This window comes from Artemia sp. Qi Xiang Cuo, chromosome 4, assembly GCF_049724085.1.
Source record: "Artemia sp. Qi Xiang Cuo chromosome 4, ASM4972408v1, whole genome shotgun sequence".
NCBI lineage: Eukaryota > Metazoa > Arthropoda > Branchiopoda > Anostraca > Artemiidae > Artemia > Artemia sp. Qi Xiang Cuo.
In genome coordinates this window covers 87,053,699-87,081,551 of record NC_142797.1, presented here as the reverse complement: position 1 = coordinate 87,081,551, position 27,853 = coordinate 87,053,699, and the positions used below count along the sequence as shown (strand labels likewise).

Below are 27,853 nucleotides of genomic sequence, written 5' to 3'. Positions count from 1 at the left end.
TAAGAAATTATTTATAATATGGTTAATGGAACAAAAACAACAACACCCTTTGTGCTGATGACTCCAAGCTGTTTGGACTGGATAATGACCAAAGCCTGTAGTCTGAATTTCTTAAAATTCAAACTTGGGCACAAGATTGGCTACTTGAGTTAAACAAATCAAAATGCAGCATTCTTCACTTTGGTAGCAATAACTCTAGTTGCCAGTATAACATGTCTGATCCCAATTCAATGCCAAACTCAGTACCTAAGACTAGTCCTGAAGAAAGATATCTAGGAGAACTAATAGATGAATAACTAAAATTCCATGGCCACTGGCAACAAGTAGTCTCAAGAGCAGATTCAAGCCTTAAATGCACTATAACTAGGTGCTCTTGCAAAGTCTTTCTAAGGCTCTATAAGGCTATAGTCAGGCAGTTATTGGATTTCAGTGCACATCTTGCCTCCTCTTCCTATAATAATCATACCAGCCTTATTGAGGGAGTTCAGAGGTGTGCCACAATATATATAGCTGGCCTACATGATATCCCTTACAAGATGAGACTAGAGCATTTGCAACTTCCAACACTTGTGTTTAGATGCTGCTGTGGTGACATGATGCTGGTCTACAAGTATAATACTCAACCTAATAATCCCCTCTTTAACCAAACGTTCCAGCCAGCAATATACAAGCACTCACATAAGCTGTCAAAACATCCAGTTAACACACACATGCAGCAATATCTCTTCTCTGATGAGCATGTAGTTAACAACTGGAATAGTCTTCAAGATTAAATGGTGATTCCACCCACAGCTGTGTCCTTTAAGTCCAGACTTGACAAGGAACTGTCACAAGTCATGTAAATATGAGTGGGACTGCACAATCCCATTCAATTATCCACTGATGCTAACATCTAGTATGGACCTTAATTTTGCTAAATGCTGTTCAATCTTGGACACAGAAATTTAAATTTAGAACAACTTACCCAAATCAAAGACAGACTCAATCTTGAACAGATTTAATCCAAGACATGTTTTATGAACCAGAATAATTGCATCTAAATAGGCAAGGCTGTATAGGTAACTTAATTTTGAATGAATTTAAATGTTGAAAAGACATAGGTTATCCAAGATTACAGTCAGCCAATCTCAACTATCTAAACCTATATAGGGAGAGAGTATTCCTACTTGGGACATTTTTTTTGTTTGGCTCCAACTCCCTCATGGTTTATGATGAGGAAGCAAAAATTCTCAGCGTCTTTTGCATTAACTAAGAAAGTTATCCTCAAGATTGAAAACCGGGAGCTCACTTAGTTTTTAAGGAAAGGAATTAATTTCACCCCCCCCCCATTTTGTCCCAAGTATGGAATGGGGCTCTATAATGGGACAATAGGTAACCATACTAGGGACAGACCCTAATATATCTTCTTGATACAAAACTCAGCTATTTAATAGAGATGATGGAGTAAAACTATAAAAACAGAAAGAAAGAAGTACAAATGTGTAAAACAAGGATAAGAAACCCACTGTTCATGTCTGTACAGTATATCAAATTCTGCTAGATCAAGAGGAAGTACAGTGTCCTGCTTGTCTTGTAGTTTGTCCTGGAAGCTCAGGGCTTGGCAAGAGAGTTGTGCTATCAGTGAACTAGACCAGTAGGAATCTTCATTAGGGACATACTTCAAGAATGGAGCAATTTTTTGAAATACCAAACTTCTACTTCTTGTTCTTCAACAAGTTTTGAAGAGGCTTCACAAACACTGTGGCATTTTCCTTTTTTGTTTCTTTTTCAAGAACCAAAACAAAGTTGGCAACATTTAAAGCAGAAAAAGGAGGGCTCCTCTCAACTGAAGGTCCTTCCTTTGGGTCTGTTTCATTGAATCCTGAAACCTCTTCTGAGCTGCTGTCATTTTCAATAAAGGGTTATTTCTTATAATATTTGGACTTTAAACAAGGGTTTGTGAGAGCCTTCTTCACTTTCTTGGCTTTTCAAAGCATAGCCTGCTCCTCAATATTTTTTTTCCTCTGGATTATCTGTCAGTATTCTACAGACTCTTTTTGGTGGACTTCTTTATGTGGCCTTTCTAGGAGTAGCTTTTGAATGTGGCTTTATCGTGATATTAATTAAAAAATCTTTTTGCACAAAATAAATTTTTCAAAAAAAAGTAAAAAAACTCCATTAAACCAAAAATGAACAAAAATAGAACCAAATAATCTAGCAATCATAGCCTACAACTATCACAGATCAGTATCAATAAATAAATGAAACCCAAAACTGATTTTTTTCATTTGAAAAAATTCAAATGAATTTACTGAAATAAATGTACACTTTTAGTTTAATATAGACCTACATATGCTCATATTTATTCCTTAAATTCTTAATTAATTTTTGTTTTCTTAAAGTTATAAGGGAAAACATTAAAAAAAGAATTTTTTTCCGTAAAGTACAAATTATATTCTGGCTTTTATAAAAGAATAGGGGTTTTAGACCGTACTCATATTAATTTCTGCTTGTTTTGAGTTTAAGTTCTTTAAATTTATGTTCCTTTAGGACTTCATATATTTATTGATTCTGATTTTTGGTAATTGTATGCTTGGTAGATTATTTGATTCTATTTTAAATTCATTTTTGGTTTAATGGTGTTCTTTACTTTTTCTGAAAAATTTATTTTGTGCAAAAACTTTTTAAGATTAATTTCTGTTTGTTTTATATTGACATAGTCCGTTTCAAAGAGAAAGACTAAGCCTCTTCTCAAGTTAAACAACCATCCCTTCCATAAAAACCTTTAATACCCCCTGGGCATAACTTACAACTCTTACCCCTAATCTTTGGGGTTTGTTTCAACCCCAAAAGTCTTGTTATATGATATTTAGACTATTTTGAATAGAATGGCTATCTCAAGATTGCTATTAGTTTTACAAGAACACTTTCTATATGAAATTATATGCCCCAGGGCATAACTTACAACCTTAGCCCTGATGGCTGTCGGGGGGTTGTCATAGGGTAAAGGCATCAATGATTCGACAGTGTAATTTCGGAACCACTGTCGAAATTTTCCTTCAAAACAGGATAGCTCTGCTTAGCCGTGACTTAGAGCGCCATCTCTTGGAGCCGTCGTGGGGGGGGGGGGGGGCAGTTGCCCCCCAGACCTCGTTTTGCCCCCCCCCCCAGATCTGACTTCCCCCCCCCCATATTTTTTTAAATTATACCCTTATTTATCCTTCATCCGAATAAAAAATACAAATTTTATCAAATACAAAATCTTATACAAAATGACGCGTAGGCCTATGTTTTGGACAAAACTAAGAATCTGCATATGAAAATAAAAGCCAATAAATCGAATAAACTTCTTAGATTTCTTGAAATCCACTCCCCTTTTCCTAGACCCTATCCCTTGCAAAATGCTAGTGAAACAATTTTTTTACACTAAATTTGTTATACTAAATACTTAATAATGTATATTAAAATTTTTTGTACCGATTTTGTTATACCAAATACTACATACTTGAAACAATTTTGTTAGTTTTATTACCTCTACTTTTCGCATATTCTTTTACACTTTTATACATCAAATGAAGTTAAAGACAAGCAAAGAAACAAGAATAGACGTGTCAAATACACCAGACTCCGCCCACGAGTATTTCCCAAGTATTTAGATGAGTGTCGAATTGGGTTCTGACTTGCGACAAAAACAGTTAACTTTTTTGTTATGTAGAATTTGTAGCTGAAAATGCTCTAATTTCGGAAAATTGGAGTTTTGTACCCTTTACAGACAAAACTTCAAACTTCTCATCAAACAGTTAGATTCCTAGATGTTTTTCCTATATACTGAAACCCTTTTCAAACCGAAAGTCTTTAAATTAAGACTTCTGGAGTAGAAAAACTGTTGTTTTTTTTTACAAAAACTGTCGAATCATTGGTACCTTTACCCCACTCAAAAACATAATTTCCAGCCCCTTCAACTACGTTCAATAAAATTGCTATATCAAAATGTTGATCATAAGTGTTTGGGGAAATAATGGGTATGGGAGGGGGCATTCACCCTCCAATCACTCTTGATTATTAATAAGGACACTACCCCTCTCAATTCCCAATTGAATGAGTCTTTTTTTAAGCTTATATGACAACACTGGCAAAGACCTAATTTCCAGAACTTTAAACTATGTTGAACAAAATGTCTATCTCAAAATTTTGATTGTGTGTTTGTGGAAATGGTAGGCTTGAGAGGAGTGTTAATTGACCTACAATCACTTTTGACTACTAAAAAGGGCACTAGCGCTTTCAATTTCCAATTGAATGAGTCCTTTTTGAAATTTCTACAACAATGCTTTCTATAGAACCTTATATGCCCCCAGGGAATAACTTACAACCCTTGCGCTGAGGGCTGTGGGGGGAGTGTCATCCTCAAAGACATAATTTCCAGACTTTTCAACTATGGTGAACAAAATGGCTATCTGAAAATTTTTATTGGATGTTTTTGGGGAAATGGTGGGCGTGAGAGGGGGTTAGTTGCCCTCCACTTACTTTCGTCTATTAAAAAGGCCACTAGCCATTTCGATTTCAAATGGAATGAGCCCTTTTTGCAGTTTCTACAACAACGCTTTCAATAAAAATCTTACAAACCCCCAGGGCATAGCTTACAACCCTTGCCCTGAGGGCTGTGGGGGGAGGGGTTGTCATTCTTAAAGACCTAATTTCCAAAACTTTCAACTAGCCTATGTTGAACAAAATGGCTATCTAAAAATTGTATTGATTGTATGTATTCAGGAAAAAAGGTGGGCATGAGAGGGGGGTTAGTTGCCCTCCAATCACTTTTGACTATTAAAAATGGCTCTAGCCCTTTGAATTTCCAATCGAATTTGCCATTTTTCAAGTTTCTACAACAAAGCTTTTAATGAAAACCTAATATACCCACTAGGTATAGCTTACAACCCGTTCCCTGAGGGGTCTGACAGGGGTATCCTCCTCAAAGACTTAAACTCCATAACTTTCAACTACTTTGAACAAAATGTCTATCTAAAAATTTTGAGTGGATGTGTTTGGATAAATGGTGGGTGTGGAAGGGGTGTTTGTTGCCTTCCAATCACTTTTGAATATCAAAAAGGGCACTAGCCATTTCAACTTCCAATTGCACAAGCCCCTTTTGAAGTTTCTACAACAATGCTTTCTATGAAAACTTTATATGCCCCAAGGGCATAACTTATAACCCTTGCCCTGAGGGCTGTGGGGGGGGGGGGTTTTTCATCTTCAAAGACTTAATTTTCAGAAGTTTCAACTACGCTGAACAGAATGGCAATCTAAAAATTTTGATTGGATGTATTTGGGGAAAAGATGGGTGTGAGATGAGGGTTAGTTACCCTCCAATCACTTTCAACTATTAAAAAGGGCACTAGCCCTTTGAATTTCCAATTGAATGAGTCTTTTTTAAAGTTTCTATGACAATGCTTTCTATAAAAATCTTATATGTCCCCAGGGCATAACTTACAACCCTTCCTGAGGGCTGTGGGGGAGTGTCCTCCTCAAAAACATATTTTCTATCTGGAAATCAACTATGCTGAACAAAATGGCTATCTTAAAATTTTGATTGGATGTGTTTGGGGAAATGGTGGGCGTGGAAGGGGTGTTAGTTGCCTTCCAATTGCTTTTGACTATTAAAAAGGACACTAGCCACTCCAATTTCCAATCAAATGAGCCCTTTTCGAAGTTTTTGCGACAACTCCTTTGATACAAAGTGCCCTGGTCTAAGACCAAGAACAAAAATAAATAAATAAATAATACAATGTGCCAACATTGTTCTTTACTTAGGCAGCGCTATTGCACTGCCTATGATTATCAGGCTAAACTGTTTGGACTGAAGTGAAGGTGACTTGTATGTGTTGAGAGGTTACACCTCCCCCTTCTTCTGGATTTGAGGAAGTCAATGTCTTCATCTCTTTGCTCAGATAGAGGCTCAACCAATGGATGGTCAATTACAGTTATTGGCAAAAAGTCATCATTGACAAAATTGTTTTCATTAAAGGGGCAAATACCTGCTACTTGAAAACCAACAATGATATTCAATTGGGTGAATGAAAGGGGATACACAACACCAATAAAATGGGGGATTTCATACACAGAAACTGGAAGTAGCCTACTTTTGTTATAATGGGATTTCACAGAGTAGAAGACCAAAAGATAAAGTGGTTGCAGTTTGTGTGATGCATGTTGGGGCACGGTTAACATGATTATCTTTTGCTACCTGGATAGATTCAACTGATAAGTAAGATTTGTGATTATCCATAATAAACAGCTGGGGCTTCTCTTTGCTTGGCCATACAGTGGGGACAAAGTGATAAAGAAATTCAATGGACATAGAGGCTGTAGTCCAGCCACTGTCCCTAACAAAAGCAACAGTACCAGGTAAAGCCCCTATAGTCATCCTTGCTGTTTTCATTTTCCTTGGGAAGACTAGTATTGGTGGAATTCAGTCTCTAGATGCTGAAACACAGGCAAGAATTACCACAGTCTGTCCTCTATCTGCAGAAGTTGCTCTTCCAACTTGATGTGTTCCTATCTCAGCGACAAGCTTGACTGGCCTTTGTAGGGTGGTCAAGGCACTCATCCATATTCCACATACTCTGGGGAGAGAAAGCATACCTGGTCATAATACCATGTGGCTTTGAGAAGAAGATGCTAACATTGTAGCAGTTGAAACTGGTTCCCCTTGAGAGGCTAGTTGCTTCAGGTTTTCTGTGTGAAAGGCCTTGATTTCCTGACATAAATCCATAATACTATTTCTTGCCTGCTCTTTTCTTGTCATCTCAACTTGACAGGGCGACTCCTCTTTATCCTCCACATAAATAACATAACTGATGGTATCACCCACCATGTCCAGCTCCTTGCAGACAACACAAAACTTTTCAGGCCAGTGGCAAAACAAGAAGATATAACCTTCCTGCAGAGTGACATTAACAAGTTGAATAGCAATCTTGAGAGCCTAGGATTAAGCTTCAATGCTAAAAAGTGCAAGACATTATGGATTGGACCCAAGCCAAAAAACATCAATGACACCCTCACATTAGCAAGAACAAACACTGTCTCAGTTATATCACACACGGATTATGAAAGAGACTTGGGGATCTTTATAGACTCAAGGCTGAAATTCCACCAACACAGAGATCTCATTGCAAATAAAGCAAGCAGGCTGGTTGGTCTAATCAGGCATTTAGACACTAAAACCTTCACTACACTTTACAAAGCCCTCGTGTGACCAACCATTGAGTATGGAAACATAGTCTGGGGCCCCTCATACATTGGTGATACTATCAAAATTGAAAAGGTGCAGAGACATGCCACCAAACAACTCCCTGGACTAAAAGAAATTTCATATAGAGCAGTTAAAAACTGGAACTCATTATCCAAGGAGTAGTGTCAGCACCAAATCTAAACAGCTTCAAAAACCATCTTGACAAGCATCTACAGAAAGAAGTGTTTATTCATAATACATAAGATACAAAAGTGATATGGACTTTGCACACTAGGCACACTATGTTGAGCCAAGATTAGAGAGTGCCACAACAGGAAATGATATCCTAGTAAGAGGCTCTGTTCCTGTAAGTATAAGTTACAAAAATCCATTTTTTCTTGCACATTCATAGGCAAACTCACAGACTTCCAAGACATGAAGACATCAAAATGTTAAAATATCTTAGCATGTCAAAGTGAAATAACCCTGGCTATTTCTTTTTATAGTTGCAATACACAGGACATGTCTTAAGTACCAATAATTAGGTATGGAACCAGGCATTATCACTAAAATAATTCAATTTTAATCTAAAATGGTAAAAAGAATGCCTCAGACCCACAAATTTTATTTCACAAGCAACTAATGAATCAGGAAGTAAAAGTAAATAGTCATTTCAAATCAGTTCACTATACTTACTAAACAGTTCAAAGAACTTCAAAAAATATTTTTGAAAGTGTACCTGAAATTTAGGACCCATCCACTTCAAGACAAAATTGTGACTTTGGATTTATAACCTCTGCAGGTGTCACCTATTGCAAAGATATTGTTGTGCAATTTTCAGGTATTTTTGCAATATGACATGTGTGTCTTTTTAGGCCTATTCCGAGTATGGGTACGTTCCCCTACACTTTATCCAAGATTAAGATTCTGTTGTCCTTTAAGGAAAGACACATTTTTCATTTCTTAATAGGGTAAGTACTCAGTACTTACTGTATTTTAATAAAGATATCTGCTTGAGATTAGGCACTGACAGAGTACTGGGGGTATGCTATTACCCAACTGTCTTAACAATATTTTTCTCTTTTTTATTTCCACTGCTTTATTTGTTGTATAATGGGCTTCTGCTGTGTAATCTTGGAGATATCTAGTGTGCCCAATTGAATATTGAACAGAAAAAAATACAGACCTACTAATTTATGACTTGAAAAGGTGAATAATAATGTAATAAAAACTAATAATCTGATTAATATAGATATTATGCATATTAAAAAGTAAGAAATTTACTGTTTCTTTTAGTTTGATATGTAGCCTAGCCTACACTGAGGCTATACTGGACCTTCAATAAATTTGTAGGTGGCACTATAGTTTAGCTAGGATGAAAGTGAATACATCATTTGATGTCTTTTTTTATGCTCTTTCATAATTCAATAATTGATTCTGTTGCAATTTGCATCTTGAGCCCTTAAAGAGGCCCCAAAGGTATTTTATATGAATTATGAAAGAGCATAAAAAAAGCATCAAATGATGTTTTCACTTTCATCCTAGCTAAATTATATGGTCCACTGCAAAGTTACCATGAAATTTACCCACCACCAACCCCCTAATGTGCAAATATATACCCTGATTTGTCAACAGAAAAGTTTTGAATTACAAAATTCAGCACTACTTTTGTTGACAGCATTTGAAAACTTGAAATGTTAGTAAAATGGTTTATATTTGTGTTGCCCAATAAATGAGGTTTGAATTGCTATAAATAAGTATTTTTGGAATGCATTACTCTTGAACAACTTATTTATAAACTAGTGATATGTTTTTAACAACTTGTCAATAACTTAACTTGTAAGAATTTCTTGTTATTGCATGTATAATTTTAATACAGGTTGTTTACTAAGGGACAAATCTTGGTATTGCCTTGGAAGTGTTTTTGTTTGTATGATTTGAATCATAACAAGTACCAAGTGAAAAACAAGATTGTAGACAAGGCAGGAAAAGGATTTGGAAAGGGTAATTGGTTTTGGGAACTTGCCAGTTGTTAGTTGCTTGGCTTAAGATGTGAGTACAAATAAATTGTTCCTTTTGAGTTTCATAATGCAAATTTACTTTTTCTAAAGTGTGACATTGGGTTTCACTGTAATAATTCAAATATTATGGAACATTTTGTTTGCTCACATATTAGTTATTAGTTAGTTTATCTTAATATCATAAAACTCTTATTTCAGTACAAAGATTATGCAAACATTGTACTTATATTACAAGTTATAAATCTCCTTTTATTTTCTTTTAAAACAATACATTTAAAACCAAAAACCATAATTCTTTTCAAATTAAAATCTTTGCTCTTTTTAACTGTTGTGTTGTGTTCACTTTATCTCAAGTCTTAGGTACGGGCTATATTTTAGCACTTCTTATATTTATTTATCTTCTTTTATATATTTATTAACCAGCAGAGTTTGAAGTCTGCATGCTACCCTAACTTTTATTAATTCTCTAGACTCTGTTTAAACTGGTTACAAACTACTGTTGATAAGTTCTTTGGTTGGTTATAAAAATGAAATACCTTTGGGGCCCCTTTAAGGGCTCAAGATGCCATTTGCAAAAAACACAATTATTGAATTATGAAAGAGCATAAAAAAGGCATTAAATCATGTTTTCAGTTTCATCCTAGCTAAATTATTTTGCCACCTGCATATTTACTGGACCTTCAAGGGGGGGGATTCCAAAAGAAGAAGATATTAAATTCTATTAATTTATCTTATTTAATCCTGATAAGCAAATTCAATATAGGATTTACAATGATTTGCCTAGAGATGCTATTTTCCCTGGCAACATGGTGGGTGTTTGAAGGTATGGTACCATATATCAGCTAGAAATAAAAGCAAGCAAACTTGAGTCATTATATTTACTGTACTTGAGCCTAGTATGGGTATGTAGTATCTTATGTACACCTAGTATCAATGCACAATCAGTTAGAATATAGGGGAATGCTACTAATAACAAAGAACTGATATTGGTAAAATTTTATTTTAGCCACTTTTGGCTATCTTGGAAAGGGGTTAGGTTAGGAAAATGAAACTTACAGGAATGGGTCTATAGGCTAAAGTATGTCCCAGGAATATATTTTCAAGTATCCACATCTACTACTTCTCCCTCTAGAAGATCCTGACCTTTAAAAATATGTGTGTTATAAAAGTGAAACTTTGCTAAATAGATCTTCTGCTTAAATGAAGGATGCTAAATTTTTTCAGCTTCACAACTTTGCCCAATCCCAATATACAAGGATATAAAGATACACAAATACATTTCCTAAATTTTGAAAAAAACATTGACATGTCTTAAAATTCTACTCAAATAACAGGAATTTCATTTTCTAAAGTAGGCTTAATACCAGAGAAAAAGAAACTGATAGGCTAACAGAAAATTAAGGTAAAATGTTGTTTTGTCAAAATTTCAATAGGTAGACCTGTCATGTAGGCAAATTTCAGGATGCTCTAGAGGGAGAAGGAGTGGAGGTATATACTTCAAAATTCCTTCCCAGGGCATACTTTAGCCTGTAGACCCATCCCTGAAAGTTTCATTTTCCTAACCAAATCCCTTTCCAAGATAGCCAAAAGCAGGTAAAGTAGAATTTTACAGTATTTTTGTTTAACTTATCCCCTATTGAAGAAACTCTACTCTGCACCTCCAAACTTGTCTCTAGCCTACATAGGCCTAAGCAATGCATGTCTCTAAGTTTGATGCTTGGACCACCTAGGTGGATAAATAATATAAAAACTATCGGGAACCTCTAAACCAAGCAAATTTCATAGAATGGCACCATCCTTATCCAACAAATGTTTTCCATTTCTATGTAGCTTAGGCTACACTAGGCTAAATTTTTACTTGGTTTGGACCTATTCTCATAGCCTACAACCTAAGTGACCAGAAAGTGATATATTTATAAAAATAAGCCACTATTAGCTCATAGAAAACTATTCAGTAATTTATCAAGGTATCTGTATTAACCTAGGCCTATTCCTTTCTTAAATTTAAATTTCTTACTCTGCATTGTTTCAACTTTTGAAATGCTGTGCGAAAATAGGATCGAAATTATTTCATTAACTGTAAATTTTGTTTATAAACAGTTCTTTATTTAAATTTAAGTTCAAAAAAGGTCTTTAATTCAGATATATCCATGAATATGAAAATAATTTTTTGATGTCGTTAGTCTACATTATTATAAATTTTTATACATTCTAACAAAAATATTCTTTAGTGTTTACACTTTTCTATGAAAAATTTTAGAAAACATCCGCAACAAAGGGCACCGGCAAACCAGGCAAAGGCAAAGACAGTCAAAACCTAAAAAAGCCAAAATAAGCTTATATAGGTTGTTAGGATGGTAGGTGTCTATTTGGTACTTTGTCTGAGTAAGAAATGATAAATTTGATGATAAAAGACTGCTTGCTATTTTGGAATAGGCTATAGTTTTGCTAGGATAACAAAAATTTCAGGAATTAATATAAGGCCGGGGTTTTTAGCACTAGGGTATAAAACCAGTATCCAATTGAGCAAAATTATGTAAAACTAAAACCCTCACATCTTGTTACCAATGAGGAATTGAGAAGGATTGGGTATATTAATGAATAGCTAAAAGTCTTAAGCTATGCAGCAATAGCCTAGGCTATGGTTATTAGGCTATTCAGATTATTTTAGATCAACCACTTGAAACTATTAGTTTATTGATTTACCTGCAGGGACCTCTTTTTGGAAATACCAATTATCCTATTTTGATGTAGGCTATATATCCTTTTAGTGTTTCAGTTTTATTCATAGGCTAGGCTAGCCTATAGTAACAGAAAGCTGATTTTCTTCTGATTCTAGAAATGTAACTTTTATTGCTTGATATTTATTCTATAAATCACAAATATTTAAATATAATTTTTCTTTTCAATTGCTTTTCAAAACAGAGACCACATTTTCAATTTATGCTGACAAATCATTGGTGAAAATTTGACCAAGAAGGCAGGTTCTTGTTACTGCCCTCACATTGCTTCATGTTGTAGTAAAAAGGGTTTGTCCAAAAACCCATTGTGGTAAAGTTCTACAAAATCATATTATTGAGTTAGGAATAAAGTGAATACACCATTTGATGCCTTTTTTATGCTGATTACAAATATAATAAGCATTTCTATCAGAAATGAATTTCAGCCCCCCCCCCCTATATAGGCTATACCTAACCCTGAATTGGCATATATAGGGGGGGGACTGAAATTCATTTCCGATAGAAATGCTTATTACATTCGTAATCAGCATAAAAAAGGGCATTGAATGGTGTATTCACTTTTGTCCTAACTCAATAATATGATTTTGTAGAACTTTACCCCCATTGCTATTTTTCCGGAATGCCAAAGAAAACTGGTCTTTCCCAAAAAGAGGTCTTTTACCCGGTAAAAGACCAGTATCTGGATGAGCAAAGTTATGTAAAACTAAAACCCTCACATCTTTTTACCAAAGAGGAATTGAGAAGAATTGTATATATCAATGAATAGCTAAGATCTTGCATATTTCTGCAAAGATTATTGTTTTTTAACTCATCTTTGTTCTACGATCTTACAGCTCACTGACAGCTCACTGATATTAGCAAAAAGTGCGAAGGACACCATTTTTCTGCCGTATAGAACAATGATGAGAGAACTTTGATGATATACTCATCATTGTTCTCAGACAACTGATCAGAGCAGAATGATGATTGACATGATGAAAGACAATTACATAAAAACAACAAAAGATATTAGATCTTAGTTCAAAGATTTCATTTTTAAGTGTTTTCTGACAAAAGATATAAGATCTTAGCACATTGATGTGTGAAAAAATGGCCCTATAGACTTAGCACTAGCTAGCAAGCTGTTTTCAAGCCCCTGTCTCTTCTTCTTTGCTATTTCTAAGGCTTAGAAAATTGCACAAAATACCTCTCTGAAGCCTAATGCTAGAATGTTTTAATTTTTTTATTCTTTATTTGATTCTGCTTTTTCTTGATCTAGAGCTAGATTGTGAAAACAATTCTAAATGCTTGAATAGAATTATAAGCTGTCTTTGGATTTTTTTAATGGCAAAATTCTAGTTTAGTTACTTTTTGCTATGTTGGAAAGGGATTATGGTAGGAAAAATGAAACTTCCAGTAATGAATACAGGGCCAAAAACAAACTCTGGGAAGGTATTGCCAAGCTTCTATGTTAACCCTCCTCTGATTTTGGTAATTTTTTGTTATTTATAGCCTATTATTGACTTATAAATAAAGTAAACATACCAATTGATGCCTTTTTTTATGCTCTTTCCAAATATAATAAATCTTTTTTTCACAAACAAACTTTACCCCCACCCCTATATATATATACCAATTAATCAGGTATATTCACTTTATGTGTAAGTCAATAATATGATTTGGTAGATATTTACCCAAATATATACACTTAATTGGTATATGTAGGATGGGGGTAAAATTCATTTCTGACAAAAATGATTATTATATTGGAAAGAGCATAAATAGGTATTGAGTGGTGTGTTTACTTTATTCATTAGTCAATAATATGAATAACAAAAAATATACCCTGATTTCTAAGTCTTAGAAATTTTCCTACTTGACAGGTTGACCTGTTGAAATTTTGATAAAGCAACATTTTACCACAGTTTTCAGTTAGCCTATCAGTTTGTTTTTTGGTAAATTTTGAGCATTTCATATAATTAACCTTCAGAAAAACTGAACATACCACTAGATGCCATTTTTTATGCTCTTTCTGAATATAATAACTGCTTTTCTTACAAATTCAGTTTTAAGCCTTTCTTGTAGGCCTACCCTGGAAAATGATAATTTCTTTCTATGTTTTTTTTTAGTATAAAAAGGGTTAAAACATTGGTTTTAGACTTTTCATTTTCATTATAAAATCCATTTTATTAAAGTTAAATGATCTGCAAGCATTGATTTGTCACAATTAAGTTGGATAGAAAAATTCAGAAAAAATTTTACATTCACCATTTTTGTTCTGTCAGCTTTGATATTTTTTGACATATAGGTGAAATTGTGGTTTTTAAGTGGCCTAACAGAATAAGAAGAAAACATGGTGGAACTGTTTTGATTTTTTTTTTTGTCAATTTAAATTTGACAAATTGATGATTATGAATTATGCTAGGTACTTTTACAAAATGGATTTGTAATCAAATAGTAAGTTTGAAACAAATGTTCTAGCCCATTTTTATGTCCAAAAATATAGAAAAAAAATTTATTATTTTCAAGTATCCTAAAAGGGATTAAAGTTGAATTTGTAAGAAGAACAATTATTATACTCAGAAAGAGTATAAACAATGATATCAAGTTGTATCTTCACTTTATTTGTAGGTCAAGTATATGGACTGTTCAATAAATACCTCTGTTACTCTAGTTTTAGTTCTGGAAATGCAATTCCTGTTATTTCAGTAGAAATTTAAGCCATATCAATGGGTTTCTACTAAATGTAGGAAATGCCTTTACTGATATTTGAAACCTCATAAAATAGGATTGAGGAAACCTGTGAAGCTGAAAACAATTTTCTTGTACTTCATTCAAGCAGAAGATGTATTTTGCAAGGTTTCACTTTTATAACACAAACACTTTTAAAGGTCACTGCCCTCTAGAGAGAGAAGGAGTAGAGATAGGTGCTTCAAAACACCTTCCCATGACATGTTTTAGTCTGTAGACCTATCCCTGAAAGTTTCATTTCCTAACTTAACCCCTTTCCAAGATAGCAAAAAGTAGCCAAACTAGAATTTTACCATATATCTTGCTGAACCTGTGCTATAGCAAGTACCTGGCCAGACATAGGCCTTGAGTTGTCAACAATGAAATTCAACTTGCATGTGAAGGCCACTTTAAAAGCTTTTAAATCAGAACTTAACAAAATTATGAGGTTTAAAACATTTTCTTGTGGTTTTCAATTAGGTAGATTGATTTCTAAAGGTTACCCTTTTATGGGTAAATATATAGTGGATTTGCTCTCTATAAGAAGTATTTTAAAATTGTAGAAACTACATTGAAACATTCAAAAATTCTTATGTCATTCCTAAATTTGCTTTGCTTCACTTTATCCCTCACTCCATCCTAAACAAAAAATGAAGCATAGGACACTATATTGTCAATTGGGTATCAAAAGGATGTATCTCCATAATTATAAATTTCCAAAAGAGCAAAAAAAAACCTCACAGCTTTTTTATTTCCTCTCTTATAACCATAAAATAAAAGCAGATTGATATGTGAAATAAATACATAGCAATCTGTTTTTGTTTTACAGTTATTAGAGAGGAAATAAAAAAGTTGTGAGGATTTTTTGTTCTTCTAGAAATTTACAATTATGGAGATATATCCCTTTGATACTGAATTGAAAATATATAAGTTTCTTTTACTGACACAAGGACAATGCAAATCTCACTTGATTCTTTTTTGTAGGACTACTACTACTATTACTGCTATCATGCATTTTTCAAAAAAAAAAAAATACAGTCTATAATAATGGAAAGAAACATTATAATTTAATTGGTAGAAGTATCCTGAATATTATAAAGTAAGAATTTTAGTGTTTTAGTATTTTCTGTTAGTTTTTAAGCATTCTTTAGGTCATATGTAGGACGACCAGAGGGAGGGGGGGCATTTATAAATGAATTGATTATTATATTCAGAAAGAGCACACAAAAAGGAATCTAGTGTTATGTTCACCCTATCCTTATGTCAGCTATTGAATCTTGTATATAGTGACCCAAGTTATATATAGCTTTCTCATTGTTTTATTAATAGCCTGACTTTTCTTCCTGTTGCTTGTTGTTAACAATTTGCTGTTATATAAATAAGAGGAGCAGTAAAATAACAAAAAAGAATAGCAGCATTGCTCCTCAAAAATTAAAATAACTGCTTTAAGTTGGAAATACATACAATATTGCCTAAAATCCTGTTGTGGTCATTGAAATTGTGTTTTCAAAACTTAGAGCAAAAGCATAGACTCAAACCATAAAAGAGAAGGGGTTGAGAAAAGGGCAGGGGGCCTGAAAACAGCTTTCCAGGGTGCACTTTACACTCTGAATTCGCTGCTATTTTTTTTTTTTTTTTGTTCTCCTAAATCAACTAATTTGTAAGATAGCCAAAAGCCCCTTGTCTAGAATTTTACCAAAATATTTGGTGTTCTTTGAAAACTAATGGGCTTTTATTTATATTAATTTTCCAGCTAAAGGATAAACATACAATTTGATGTTGCTTTCATAGATTTATCATGATTGGCTATAATAAACTCCTTCTTTTCACTTTTAAATTTTGCCATTTTCAACATTATAAATAGATCAACAAGCAAAATCAAGAAGTTCTAGATAGCACAAAGAACAAGCAAAAGCAAGATTGTTTTTTTTTTAAGTTTTAGCACTGTTAAATATCAACACACTTTTGAATTGAATTGTATGGTTTTAACCTTAGTTCTACTACTGAAAATCACTGTGTGTCACTATGCGGTTTGAAATCCCCTTTAAAGGATTAAAAAAGAAATTTAAAATGATTTCAATTATTGTGCTTGGAAAAAGTATTGAAAGATGCATCAAACTATATGTTTATCTTTTAGTTAGCAAGTTGATATTACAAAAACCTAAAAAGTACAATGTTCTGGTGGTATGTAGTATTCCAATACCATCATGCTAATGAAAAGGTAGTATTAATGCTAATGAAAAAGGTAGTATTATATGAAAAATATAATATAGTATTGATGAGAAAGGCAGTATTAATGCTAAGTAATGCTTTGAATTATTTCATATTCTCAATTCTCATCTATAGGTGGTTTACATTGCTGATTCAAGAAAAAAAACCTCTAATTTTTGGGCTTCTTTATTTTTTAAAAGATTTCTCACCAACATTTGGCTCATAGTCCTCATTTGAAAACTTCCCACTCCCCTAGCAAAATGTGTTACATTATCTGTATGGCCTTGTACTAAATCCAAGCATGAGGGGGTGTAATTGCAATGACAGTGGTCAGTGTATTTTGGCTATTGACATTAAAAAACCTCATTTATGTTTTGACATTAAACATTTTCCTACTATTTTGACATTGGAAATTTGGCTAAATCTTGAAACTAAAGACAATTTCAACATTCTATTTGAATTGTTTGATGTATTTAAACAAAAATTGTTTTTACCATTCCATTTCAGTGCTTTTTAGTAATCAAAAATTCTTTACCAGTATTTGTGACAAACCCAGTAAGTCTTTTTAAATGTTTTTTTTTCTATAATTTCAGCAACCTCAGATTATTCTTCTCAAAGAGGGCACAGAAAGCTCCCAGGGAAAATCACAACTAATTTCCAACATTAATGCATGTCAAGCCATAGCTGACTGTGTGAGAACTACATTAGGCCCAAGAGGCAGTGACAAACTGATTGTTAACAATAACGGCAATGCAACAATATCTAATGATGGTGCTACAATAATGAAAATGCTGGACGTTGTCCATCCAGCTGCAAGAACTCTTGTGGACATTGCTAAATCTCAGGATGCTGAGGTAAGTTATTTATACTTAGTTCACCTATTTTTTATTTTTATACCTAATAGAGTAAGTTCTTTATACCTGGTTCACCCATTTTTATACCCAATAAAGTAAGCTCTTTATAGCTGGTGCATTTCATTTTATCTGTTCATGCTTCTGAACATTTTAAAGAGGAAAAACATTGCTGTTATACCATTATAGGAAGGGGGATTATATTGTAGTTTTATAGGCATATTAAGGGAGCATTACCTTCTTAAGAAAATGCATTGCTTCCTAATAAGTGCTGAAAGATGAGTGCTAAGCTTAAATGTGATAGAAAATAGCATGTCTTTTAATTTGCAGTGGATTTTAATTCACTTACAAGCAAATTCCAAGGAGACCAAGCTTTACTGGGTGAAATGAAAGTCTGTTTTGCAAATTAGCTTAAATTTCATTTTTCAAAACTTTTGTGTATTTAGACTGATAAATTAATCTACACTATCAAGATTCAAGATAATTTGTTATGTGCTTTTTGAAATATTTAGTATGTAAACTCATCTTCAGCAAAGTTTGTTTTTTTTACATCTATTTAAAGTATTTGTAATGCAATTCACATGAAAAAGGTTTTTCCAAAATTAAGGCCTTAAACAATTTTCCCTAAGTTGTGACCTATCTAGATCACCTTTTTCATCCTGGAAAATAAAAGTGTGCCAATTTTTCCCAAAAAAAATCTGATAAACAAATAAATGTACATATACACAGCTATTGTTCATTTAATAAGATAAGATAAACGTGATTGTCTTTTGTGGGTAAGGTAAGTAACTCTTGTAACACAAATTTATACATGAAATAGATTTCGATTTGGCAATTTTTTCTTAGGATAACAATTCTTATTTTTATTTCAATGCAATGGGGGCCACCATGCAAAAGTGGGGTAGCATAGTAGCAATGCTACTTGGCAGTTTTCATAGCCTAGTGGAATTTGTTGGCAGATTATTTCTGAAAATACCATTTTTACATATAAAAATACTTTTTGCTAAAAAAAAGCTGTCAAAACACAAGTTGTTCTGCCTAAACTGTCTGGAACTTTTGGAATTCTGTTGAATTCTGCTACTGGCAGCTTTGGAACTATTTCCAGACATACATATGAAATAATTTTTCCTAATGCTGGAGGGGTGGTTTTATAGAATCTTCCCTTATGTCATTCCAACTCTTTGGTTTCCAAGATGGGAAGGACCTCAAAATAATATCAAAAGTGTCAAGCAAAAAAAGGAATTGAAATTGTCAAATTCAAAATCAAACAAAAAAAATAAAATTGAACTATTCAATATTTGTTATACAGTTCATAATATTGACCATTTGATTTTTCTTTAAAAAAAAATCAGTTAATGAAAATTTATTGTGAGAATTTTAGGCTGTTTTCTGTACTTATTTCAAATGGGGATCTGCATGATTTTACCAGTATGTTTTCTAGGTCTGCCACAGGAACTAATTTAGTTCCTTTATTCTTAGTGATGGTTTTTAACGTATGGGGAATTATCAAAATCATTTGAATTTTACTGATAACCTAACTAATTTAAATTTGAGACATATTTTTGAACTTATTACATAACTTAGTGTTGATTCTATAGTTAAGACATTGAAATATGATTTTGATACAGGGAAGCTTACTTCAAATTGTAAAAAAGGTGCACTTATGCAATCTTTTGCTGTAAAACTAAAGATTACATTGACTTAGAATGGAGTACTAACAAGGGCATAAACTGGGGGACACGGGGAACTATCCTTCTTGATTTTGAAAAATATTTTTTTGGTATTTTCAGCTTAAAAAGGTAAAAAAAAGGACACAAAAATACCCTCCCTCTAGATCTTGAAAAATACCTCTTTTGTACCTTCAGATAAAATACAAAAAATCTTTGCCCCCCCCCCTCCCGCCACATACATACACACTTGTGGGTTGGCGCCCCTGAATACCAAGGACTTCGTAAACCTCTTGGCTGTTTGGCTGTTGAATAACATAGAGGCTAAATCCCATGTATGTAAAATGATTAAATCTGCTAACTTTTTGCTAAACTCTTTTTGTCAACTTAACAGATTTAGTATTCCAATGACACGTTCAATAACTATTTATTGGTCTTATGTTCAACCTACACTTGATTATGCTTCTTCCACTTATTACCCATGTTTTGCCGAAGGTCAGACATGTAGAATTGAGACAATTTCAAACATAGACTTCAAGAATTATTTTTGGTTCTTCCATCACTATTGAAGAGGATTATATAAAACAACTTCATCTAATTTCCTTGGAAATAAAATTATGTAAATTTACCAGAACTGAATTGTCTGTAATCTTAGTTTCACTGTCACATACTCCCTAACCACCAATAAAACATGAAAACCAAGGCCGTGCCCAGGATTTTTTTTTTCGGAGGGGGCTTTACTCAAAAAAAAAAATTGGTGGGGGGTTTACACAAAAAAACCTCAAAAAACGCATACAAAATTTGTTTATATCCATTTTTGTTACGTTTTTACGAATCAGACAAACATTTTCTCTGGGGGGGGGGGAGGGGTCAAACCCCCTACCCCGACCCCCCCCTGGATGCGGCCTTGTTGAAAACTAACTATTATACTAACTAGGAAAAGTTCCTGGAGAAATACTTAAAGAGCTAAAATCATTTGAAGATAACTAATAACCTTCAAAAATATTTTCTTTTTTCTAGGTTGGTGATGGTACAACCAGTGTAGTATTATTGGCGGGAGAACTGTTGAGACAAGTCAAGCCTTACATTGAAGAAGGGGTCCATTCACAAGTGACCATTAAAGCCTATAGGAAAGCCACGAATCTCTGCATTGAAAAGATCAACCAAATAGCAGTTACAGTAAGTATATTCATGAGTTTAACAATGGCCTTAATTCATGAAAATGTAGGGGGAAGACAGTTAGGAATTTCAAAATCTAGAGGGAAAGAATTTTGTTGTTTGGAATTTTTTAATGAAAAAGGAAAATCAGGTGCTTTCAAATTTTAGGTTGGGGGATCCAGAAGAAAATCGCCCTTGGCCCTTTGAGGGATGATATAATATTTAACACAAACACGTCCTAAATACCACAGAAAGATGTTGTTTTTTGTCAGTTTCTGGTATATGTATATTCAAATATTTTCTTAAATATGCTCTGGACGATTTTATTGATCTCTTTATAGAAAAAAAAATAAAAAACAATTGCATTTTTCCTCTTCATGAGGCCTGCCTATTAAATATTTTTTAAATATTTATTTCCTATTTTGTTTCTTTTTATTTCTACATAAAATTGATTTAATGAACAAATTAGTGCCTAGTCATGGCTAGCCCTAGCCCTTTTTATTTCTACATAAAATTGATTTAATGAACAAATTAGTGCCTAGTCATGGCTAGCCCTAGCCCTTTTTATTTCTACATAAAATTGATTTAATGAACAAATTAGTGCCTAGTCATGGCTAGCCCTAACCCTTTTTATTTCTACATAAAATTGATTTAATGAACAAATTAATGCCTAGTCATGGCTAGCCCTAGCCCTTTTTATTTCTACATAAAATTGATTTAATGAACAAATTAGTGCCTAGTCATGGCTAGCCCTAACCCTTTTTATTTCTACATAAAATTGATTTAATGAACAAATTAGTGCCTAGTCATGGCTAGCCCTAGCCCTTTTTATTTCTACATAAAATTGATTTAATGCACAAATTAGTGCCTATAGTAATGGCTAGCCCTAGCTTGTCTTGGCTCTATGTTCTCTTTCTATGGCATCAGTTTGCCAAACAAAGTAATGAAGAAACGTTTGTGCCACCAATGTCTGCTGATTTTGATAAAAGATTTTCAAAATATAAGCAAAGGGGTGCATTAAAATTACAAACAAAGAGCAATTATTTCGTATATAAGTGGGGCTGCCCCTGCCTAATCCCTACCCCTGCTCTTCATATATTTGAAATTTCATTGTTTGATATTTTCTTTACAAAATGGATAAAAAGCAAAATTGCTAGTTTATCCTTCCTGACAGTCTATCATAGATTGCTACAGTAATTGATCCTTTTTTATTTCCACAAAATGGGTCACCAAATTATAATTGATGAAAAGGGAATTAATTTTCTAAAGAAACAATTAGTTTTAATGGACTCACTTAGCTTACAAAGGCGAAAATTCATATAAATGTAATATGAGTACTATTTTTACAGATTATATAATAAAAAAAAATTGTGGCATTTAGAATATGTATTTATGTACAAATACCTTAATGAGGTTTTGTTTTTGATTATACACCTTTAACAAGTCTTACTAATTTTTCCGTTTTTCCTCTCCTGGTCTTTAGGAACTCAATTTTATCTTCTTCAATGAGAGTCTCCTTTTTTTCACTTTAAAAATAACTTTTAGTGTGAGTTATTAGGACTATAATAGATGAAGAACCAGCTTTTGATGTCAGATTTTCTACTTAATAATTAAGTAAGTATTGCGGCACTATATCCTTAAGGTCCAAACCGAGCCATCCTGTGCTTTCGCACACTTCCTGCTTACCTTCCCCAGATTTCTCCAGGTATTTAGAACTGGATCGACTCTGGCTGAGCCAACAGAGTCACACCACTGACCGTATCCCAAACCTAATAACTGGCCACACCAGGAATCGAACCCATGTCCCTCGGAAAAATGATTCCCAACCTACTGCGCCAACCACTTAGCTAGGACGACTTGTACTTACCACGTGAATCATGGCTATGTATCCAGTATTTTGATTTTGTGCTGGGGGGGGGGGTAGGAGATGTGTCTAGCCTTGAAACAGGTCTACTTGAGCCATTATATAATCAAAAGGTGCCTATTGCAATACTTTGGGAAATAACTGTAGCTTGTTCATACTCAGTACTAAATTCTGTAGAAAAATGTAAATAATTTCTTATACCATATGTATATCATTAATTTTCATTTATAACTAAAATGAAATAAAAAATACTAATTTGCAAAACTTAGTAAATATAGAGCAGTATACATTTATGACCTACTAATAAAGTGAATATAGCACTCAGTGCCTTTTTTTATACTCTTTCTGAATATAATAAAAGCTTTTGTCGCAAATTCAATTTTAAGCCCTTTTTGGACCCTTGAAAATGATAATTTCTTTCTATATTTTATGGGTATAAAAAAGGGTCAAAACATTGATTTGAAACTCACTATTTCATTATAAATCCATTTTGTTGAAGCTATATAATCCGCAAGCATTCATTTGTTATGACAAAGTTGGATAAAAAAATTCAATAAAACTTCACCATTCCTCAATCCGCCATATTTCTTTGGTCGGCTTTAATATTTTCGACATTTAGTTGAAACGGCAGTTTTTAAGCGGCCTAACAGAATAAAAAAAAACATCATGGAATTGTTTTTGAATTTTTTTATTCAACTTAATCATAACAAATCAATGTTTGTGAATTATATAACTTACAAAATGGATTTATAATGAAAAAGTAAGTTTGAAATCAATGTTTTAACCCTTTTTATACCCATAAACTACAGAAAGAAATTATCATGGCCCTTTAAAAAATTATTATTTTTCAGGGTCCAAAACGGGCTTAAAATTGAACTTGCGACAAAAGCGATTATTATATTTAAAAAGCGCCAAAAACATGGCACCAAGGGGTATGTTCACTTTATTTGCAGGTCACAAATGTGGACTGCTCCATATTTACATAAAACTTTTAATAAAGATGGAGAAAGTCTCTTAAATGTTCCCATAATGAACATATACTTTCTTGATTAGTTGTATTAACTATTATTATATTTTATTTAAACTATATAATGAAAACATGTACTTTGAAAAATTTCCTGTATTCATGTGTGTGACCAAAAATTAATAATTGCTAAAAAAAATTTCTCTAGAAACATTAAATATTAATTAAACATTAATTTTCTCTAGAAAATTTTCTCTAGGTACATTAAAATTGAAACCAGCCATTAATTGTTTTGCTTGTCGATCAGATTGTTTTTAGTGGCTCATTTGTGTCGATTTATGAATCACGATTTCAAGGGAAAAAACATGGTAACCACTAATCATCCTCCATTGCTCGCTTTTCAGTTTCATAACCTATGGGTCCAAAAGTATATAAAGAGTGCATGCTTGGTGTAAACCCAGTATTGCAAAATCCATATGTTCCCTGTAAACCCTGTATGCATTGTAAACCCTGCAAGAAAACTTTCTTCTTAAAGCTGATACGCTCCCAATTTTTCACAGAACCTCGTGCAAAGTCTCGGAATAACAGAGTTGTCACAAAAAAATACTAACTGCTGGACGTTAGCAACAAATGACTAGAAATATGTACTAATTGCTAGCATAAGCAGTTCGTTTTCAAGGATTTAGTCTTTTATTCTTCGGACACTTAAGTGGCTATTACATTAAACAAGAAAACATATTTTCATTAGGGAACATATCTGATATACTGTCATTATTCAATTATCGTCAATCAATCAATCTTACTAAATGTTGACCATGTTATTCTCTTTTTTTTACGAGATACTACCTTTTAATTTTTCAATCCATTTTTAACTTCTTCAAAAAAGAGAAGAGCATATATATATATATATATATATATATATATATATATATATATATATATATATATATATATATATATATATATATATATATATATATATATATATATATATATATATATATATATATATATATATACATATATATATATATATATATATATATATATATATATATATATATATATATATATATATATGTATATATATCTATATATATATATATATATATGTCTCCAGTTTTTTGCGCATCTGTTTCCCTCTGTGCCGGTAAATGAAAATTTGCCCCGAATTACAATTATGTTCATTCTTATAACCGTTGGTAAGAATAGTGTAAGAAGAATATTCCAGGGATGGGGGGCTCTTAAACAAATTCGTAATTTCATGAGGCCTTTTGAACCAATCTTGTAGGAGAATTCCATCTTGAGTGCAGGCCTACTGGTAAGTGAACTGAATATTATATGGCTCAAAATCGGCTGCAAGAAGTTCACCCAAGGATATCCACAGTAATATTTGGTATTGTAATGTGTAAGTTGTTGACAGTCATGCTCAAAATTTGCATAGAATGTTTAAAGTTTTTACATTTGTTTGGAGCAAGAAACTTGATTTTTAAAATAATCATATATATATATACATATATTATGTCTGTTTGTTGACTGTTCTGTTTTTCGAAATTGAAAACTTTTTGTTTATAAAATTTTGCAAATTACCTTACTTTAAAATGCTTTGGCTGTGTAAACTGAAAGTCAAAGCATCTGACAAATTTTCGAGAAATTGAAAAAGTTTGATCTTTAAACTACAATTTCATTTTTTCTTGATTATCATTTAGACCCTTATCCCCAATGTCAAATTCATTGCTTGTTTTAGAACTTACCAATATGTGCCATTATTTATCACCATCGACTTTTGGACAAATCCTGAATTCAACTGTATGTTTTAGACTGAAGTTTTTGTTTTCGCTTTCAGATTGGAAAGACTAATGAAGCTGAGCATAGAGCGTCACTTGAAAAATGTGCTGCTACAGCTATGTCATCAAAGCTAATTCACGGCCAGAAAGATTTTTTCAAAAAGATGGTCGTTGATGCTGTGTTGATGCTTGATGTTCTTCTGCCATTAGATATGATTGGTATTAAAAAAGTTCCAGGTGGAGGTCTAGAAGTAAGTTAGAGCGGGATTTTTTATTTACTGCCTTTCAAGAAATCAAATATAAAAGAAGAATACAAAATAGAAATGAAATAAATAGTCCGATTAATCTAGTAATCAAATTAATTTGCACTAGCTCTGACATTTATAATTCTTCTTTTGAGAGCTAGGAAGGAGTCGTCCCCTTCCATTCCCTGGTTGGCTTTGATTAATTAAGCCGTTTAATTAATTAATTTGATTGGTATTGGTATTGATTGGTAAAAAAATTTGATTAATTAATTAAAAACCAAAGAGTTGAGCATTCAAGTGTGCTTAGATGTTTCAAGTGGGATTGTCTACAATGACGTAGCTAGGGAAGGCAAGGGGAGTGGCTGTCTCTTGGTGCAGCCTCTGAGGGGGTGCCAAACTCATTTTTTTACTTACATTATGGTAGTGATAGTGGGAGGGGGGATACCAACATTGTTCCCAGGTGCTGAAATCCCTAGCTAAGCCTCTGATTGTTTAAGTATAGTATTAGTTGCCCGTTTAAGTGACTGAATGTGAATAAGAAAGTATGACAAAGTCCAAGTCTAGTATCTATGTCTATTAGTGAAAGAAGGTTGAAATGCATAGAACATGGTTTACCAATGAAGATGTTATACTCCCACAAATTGCGCTTAGAGTTGATCCAGCTGCGGTCAAACAGAGAAGCAATGGGAGAAGTTCGAAGGGAAAAGAAATTTAATATTACTACACCTGCAATTCCTTGTAGTACCAAGTTGCCTGCGCATGTTCTGTTCAGACTCTCACTCTTTGCTCCCTCTTATGGTGTTTTAACTCCTTTAAAAATCGTTTCTTGTGACTTTTTCCTACCCCATTCAAGGACGTCTGCTTTTTGTTTGTCTCCAGTAGATTCATGCGATTTTGGCATTAAAAACACGATTTCGGCATCATATCATCCACAAAACGCATCTTATCATTCGCATCTGCAAAACGTGGCCTAGCCATCTTAGTCTTCCTTTTTTAATAGTCATAAATTGTGTGATTGAACCATATTCTTCGTACAGTTTATTGTTTGATACACTATATCATTCAAACAAGTACCTAAAACTGTCCTTAACAATTCTTCTGGAAAGCATATATTCCTCAACCTTTCGAAACGCCCCTTTTAGTGAGCCATACTTGACCACTTTCATTCCCGTCGCTTCTAGTTCCTAATCTTAGCTTGGAAATGTACCTTATGGCTTGTTGGGGTTCCACCCCTGTTTCTTTTCTTTTTTCAGATAAATGACCTGCTCTTCTTTCCGTAATTACATTTGCTTAGATTTGCCTATAGTATGATTTAAGTAATTTATGAACTTATTGATTAATAATTAATTAATTTATTTATGTATTTATATAAAAATCTAAATATATTATATAAATTATTAATATATAAATTTATTTATATTTATATAAATATAGATTATATATTTATAAATATATAAATATATATGTTAATATAATAATTAATCAATAATATAATTAATTCATTAATTATTTAATTCATTTAATTAACTTGATTAATAAGCGGCGGTCGACACATTACGATAGCGGTGGTCGCGAACCATGTCACTCCAATAAGTGGTGGCAGCGACTTCAATGCGGTTCTTTAAACTTTTTTGGTGCATCCTCAGAAAAAGAACAAGGCGCAAGGTCAACAATAACACGTTAACTATGTAGGTGGATGAGGTGATGGCAAGGGTGTAGCACAAAAGAGCATTTTTACTTAATTTGTGACTCAAACGATTGAAGACGGGAATAATATCTGTGGTATTGTACTTTCTAACAAGCCTGATACAGTCTTATCGGAACCAGTAACGTTATAACGTTAACCTATACAGTCTTGGCGGAACCAGTAACGTTATAACGTTAACCTTTACAGTCTTGGCGTTAATTTTTATACCTATTCTTGTACCCTGGACCCTTAAAATCTGCAAAAGTTCATTCGTTTTGCTTATATTTTTCTTCGGGGTACATAAGTCTTCTTCATAATAAAAATTAAGTAAAATTTCACCTTCCTATTTGATATTATCGCCAATTTTAGTTATGATTTGTTATGATTTTGAGCGTCAATTTTAAAATTGTTGTTATGTTCTTTTTGACAAAGTCAGTCAAAACCAACTATCAAATTTAACGGGGATAAGTCCTGCTTCCAATTATACACCAGATCAACTGCTAACATCACTTCCTAACTTAAGCACAGTAATATTATTCCCTATATTATTCACTTAGCACGGTTCACTTTAACGTACTGATCTGGTATACTATAAAACGAATGCTACCGTCTCCAAATCTTTTTTACAGATGAATTAATCAATAACTGAAATACCTGCTAATTTAGACACTTTTCTTAATTAATTAATCTGAGAGTAAAAACTTGATCAATGCATCCACTTCCCTTCCTAAAACTACACTGTTC

General features: G+C 33.0%; 2 protein-coding genes across 2 annotated transcripts in view; one reads left to right on the top strand and one right to left on the bottom strand.

Moving 5' to 3' along the window:
* Window positions 1–11,264, bottom strand: part of LOC148953583 (uncharacterized) — a 54,944-nt gene extending 43,680 nt beyond the window's left edge. Inside the window, exon 1 of the mRNA XM_089087744.1 lies at window positions 11,243–11,264. Within this exon, the coding sequence (XP_088943870.1) occupies window positions 11,243–11,249 (7 nt within the window). The 5' untranslated portion in view covers window positions 11,250–11,264. The remainder of the gene's footprint in view (window positions 1–11,242) is intronic.
* A 221-nt stretch (window positions 11,265–11,485) lies between these two features.
* CCT7 (chaperonin containing TCP1 subunit 7) overlaps window positions 11,486–27,853 on the top strand; it is a 34,975-nt gene continuing 18,607 nt past the window's right edge. The window contains exons 1-4 of the mRNA XM_089088601.1: window positions 11,486–11,582; window positions 17,480–17,740; window positions 20,425–20,583; window positions 25,237–25,428. Of these exons, the coding sequence (XP_088944727.1) occupies window positions 11,580–11,582; window positions 17,480–17,740; window positions 20,425–20,583; window positions 25,237–25,428 (615 nt within the window). The 5' untranslated portion in view covers window positions 11,486–11,579. The remainder of the gene's footprint in view (window positions 11,583–17,479; window positions 17,741–20,424; window positions 20,584–25,236; window positions 25,429–27,853) is intronic.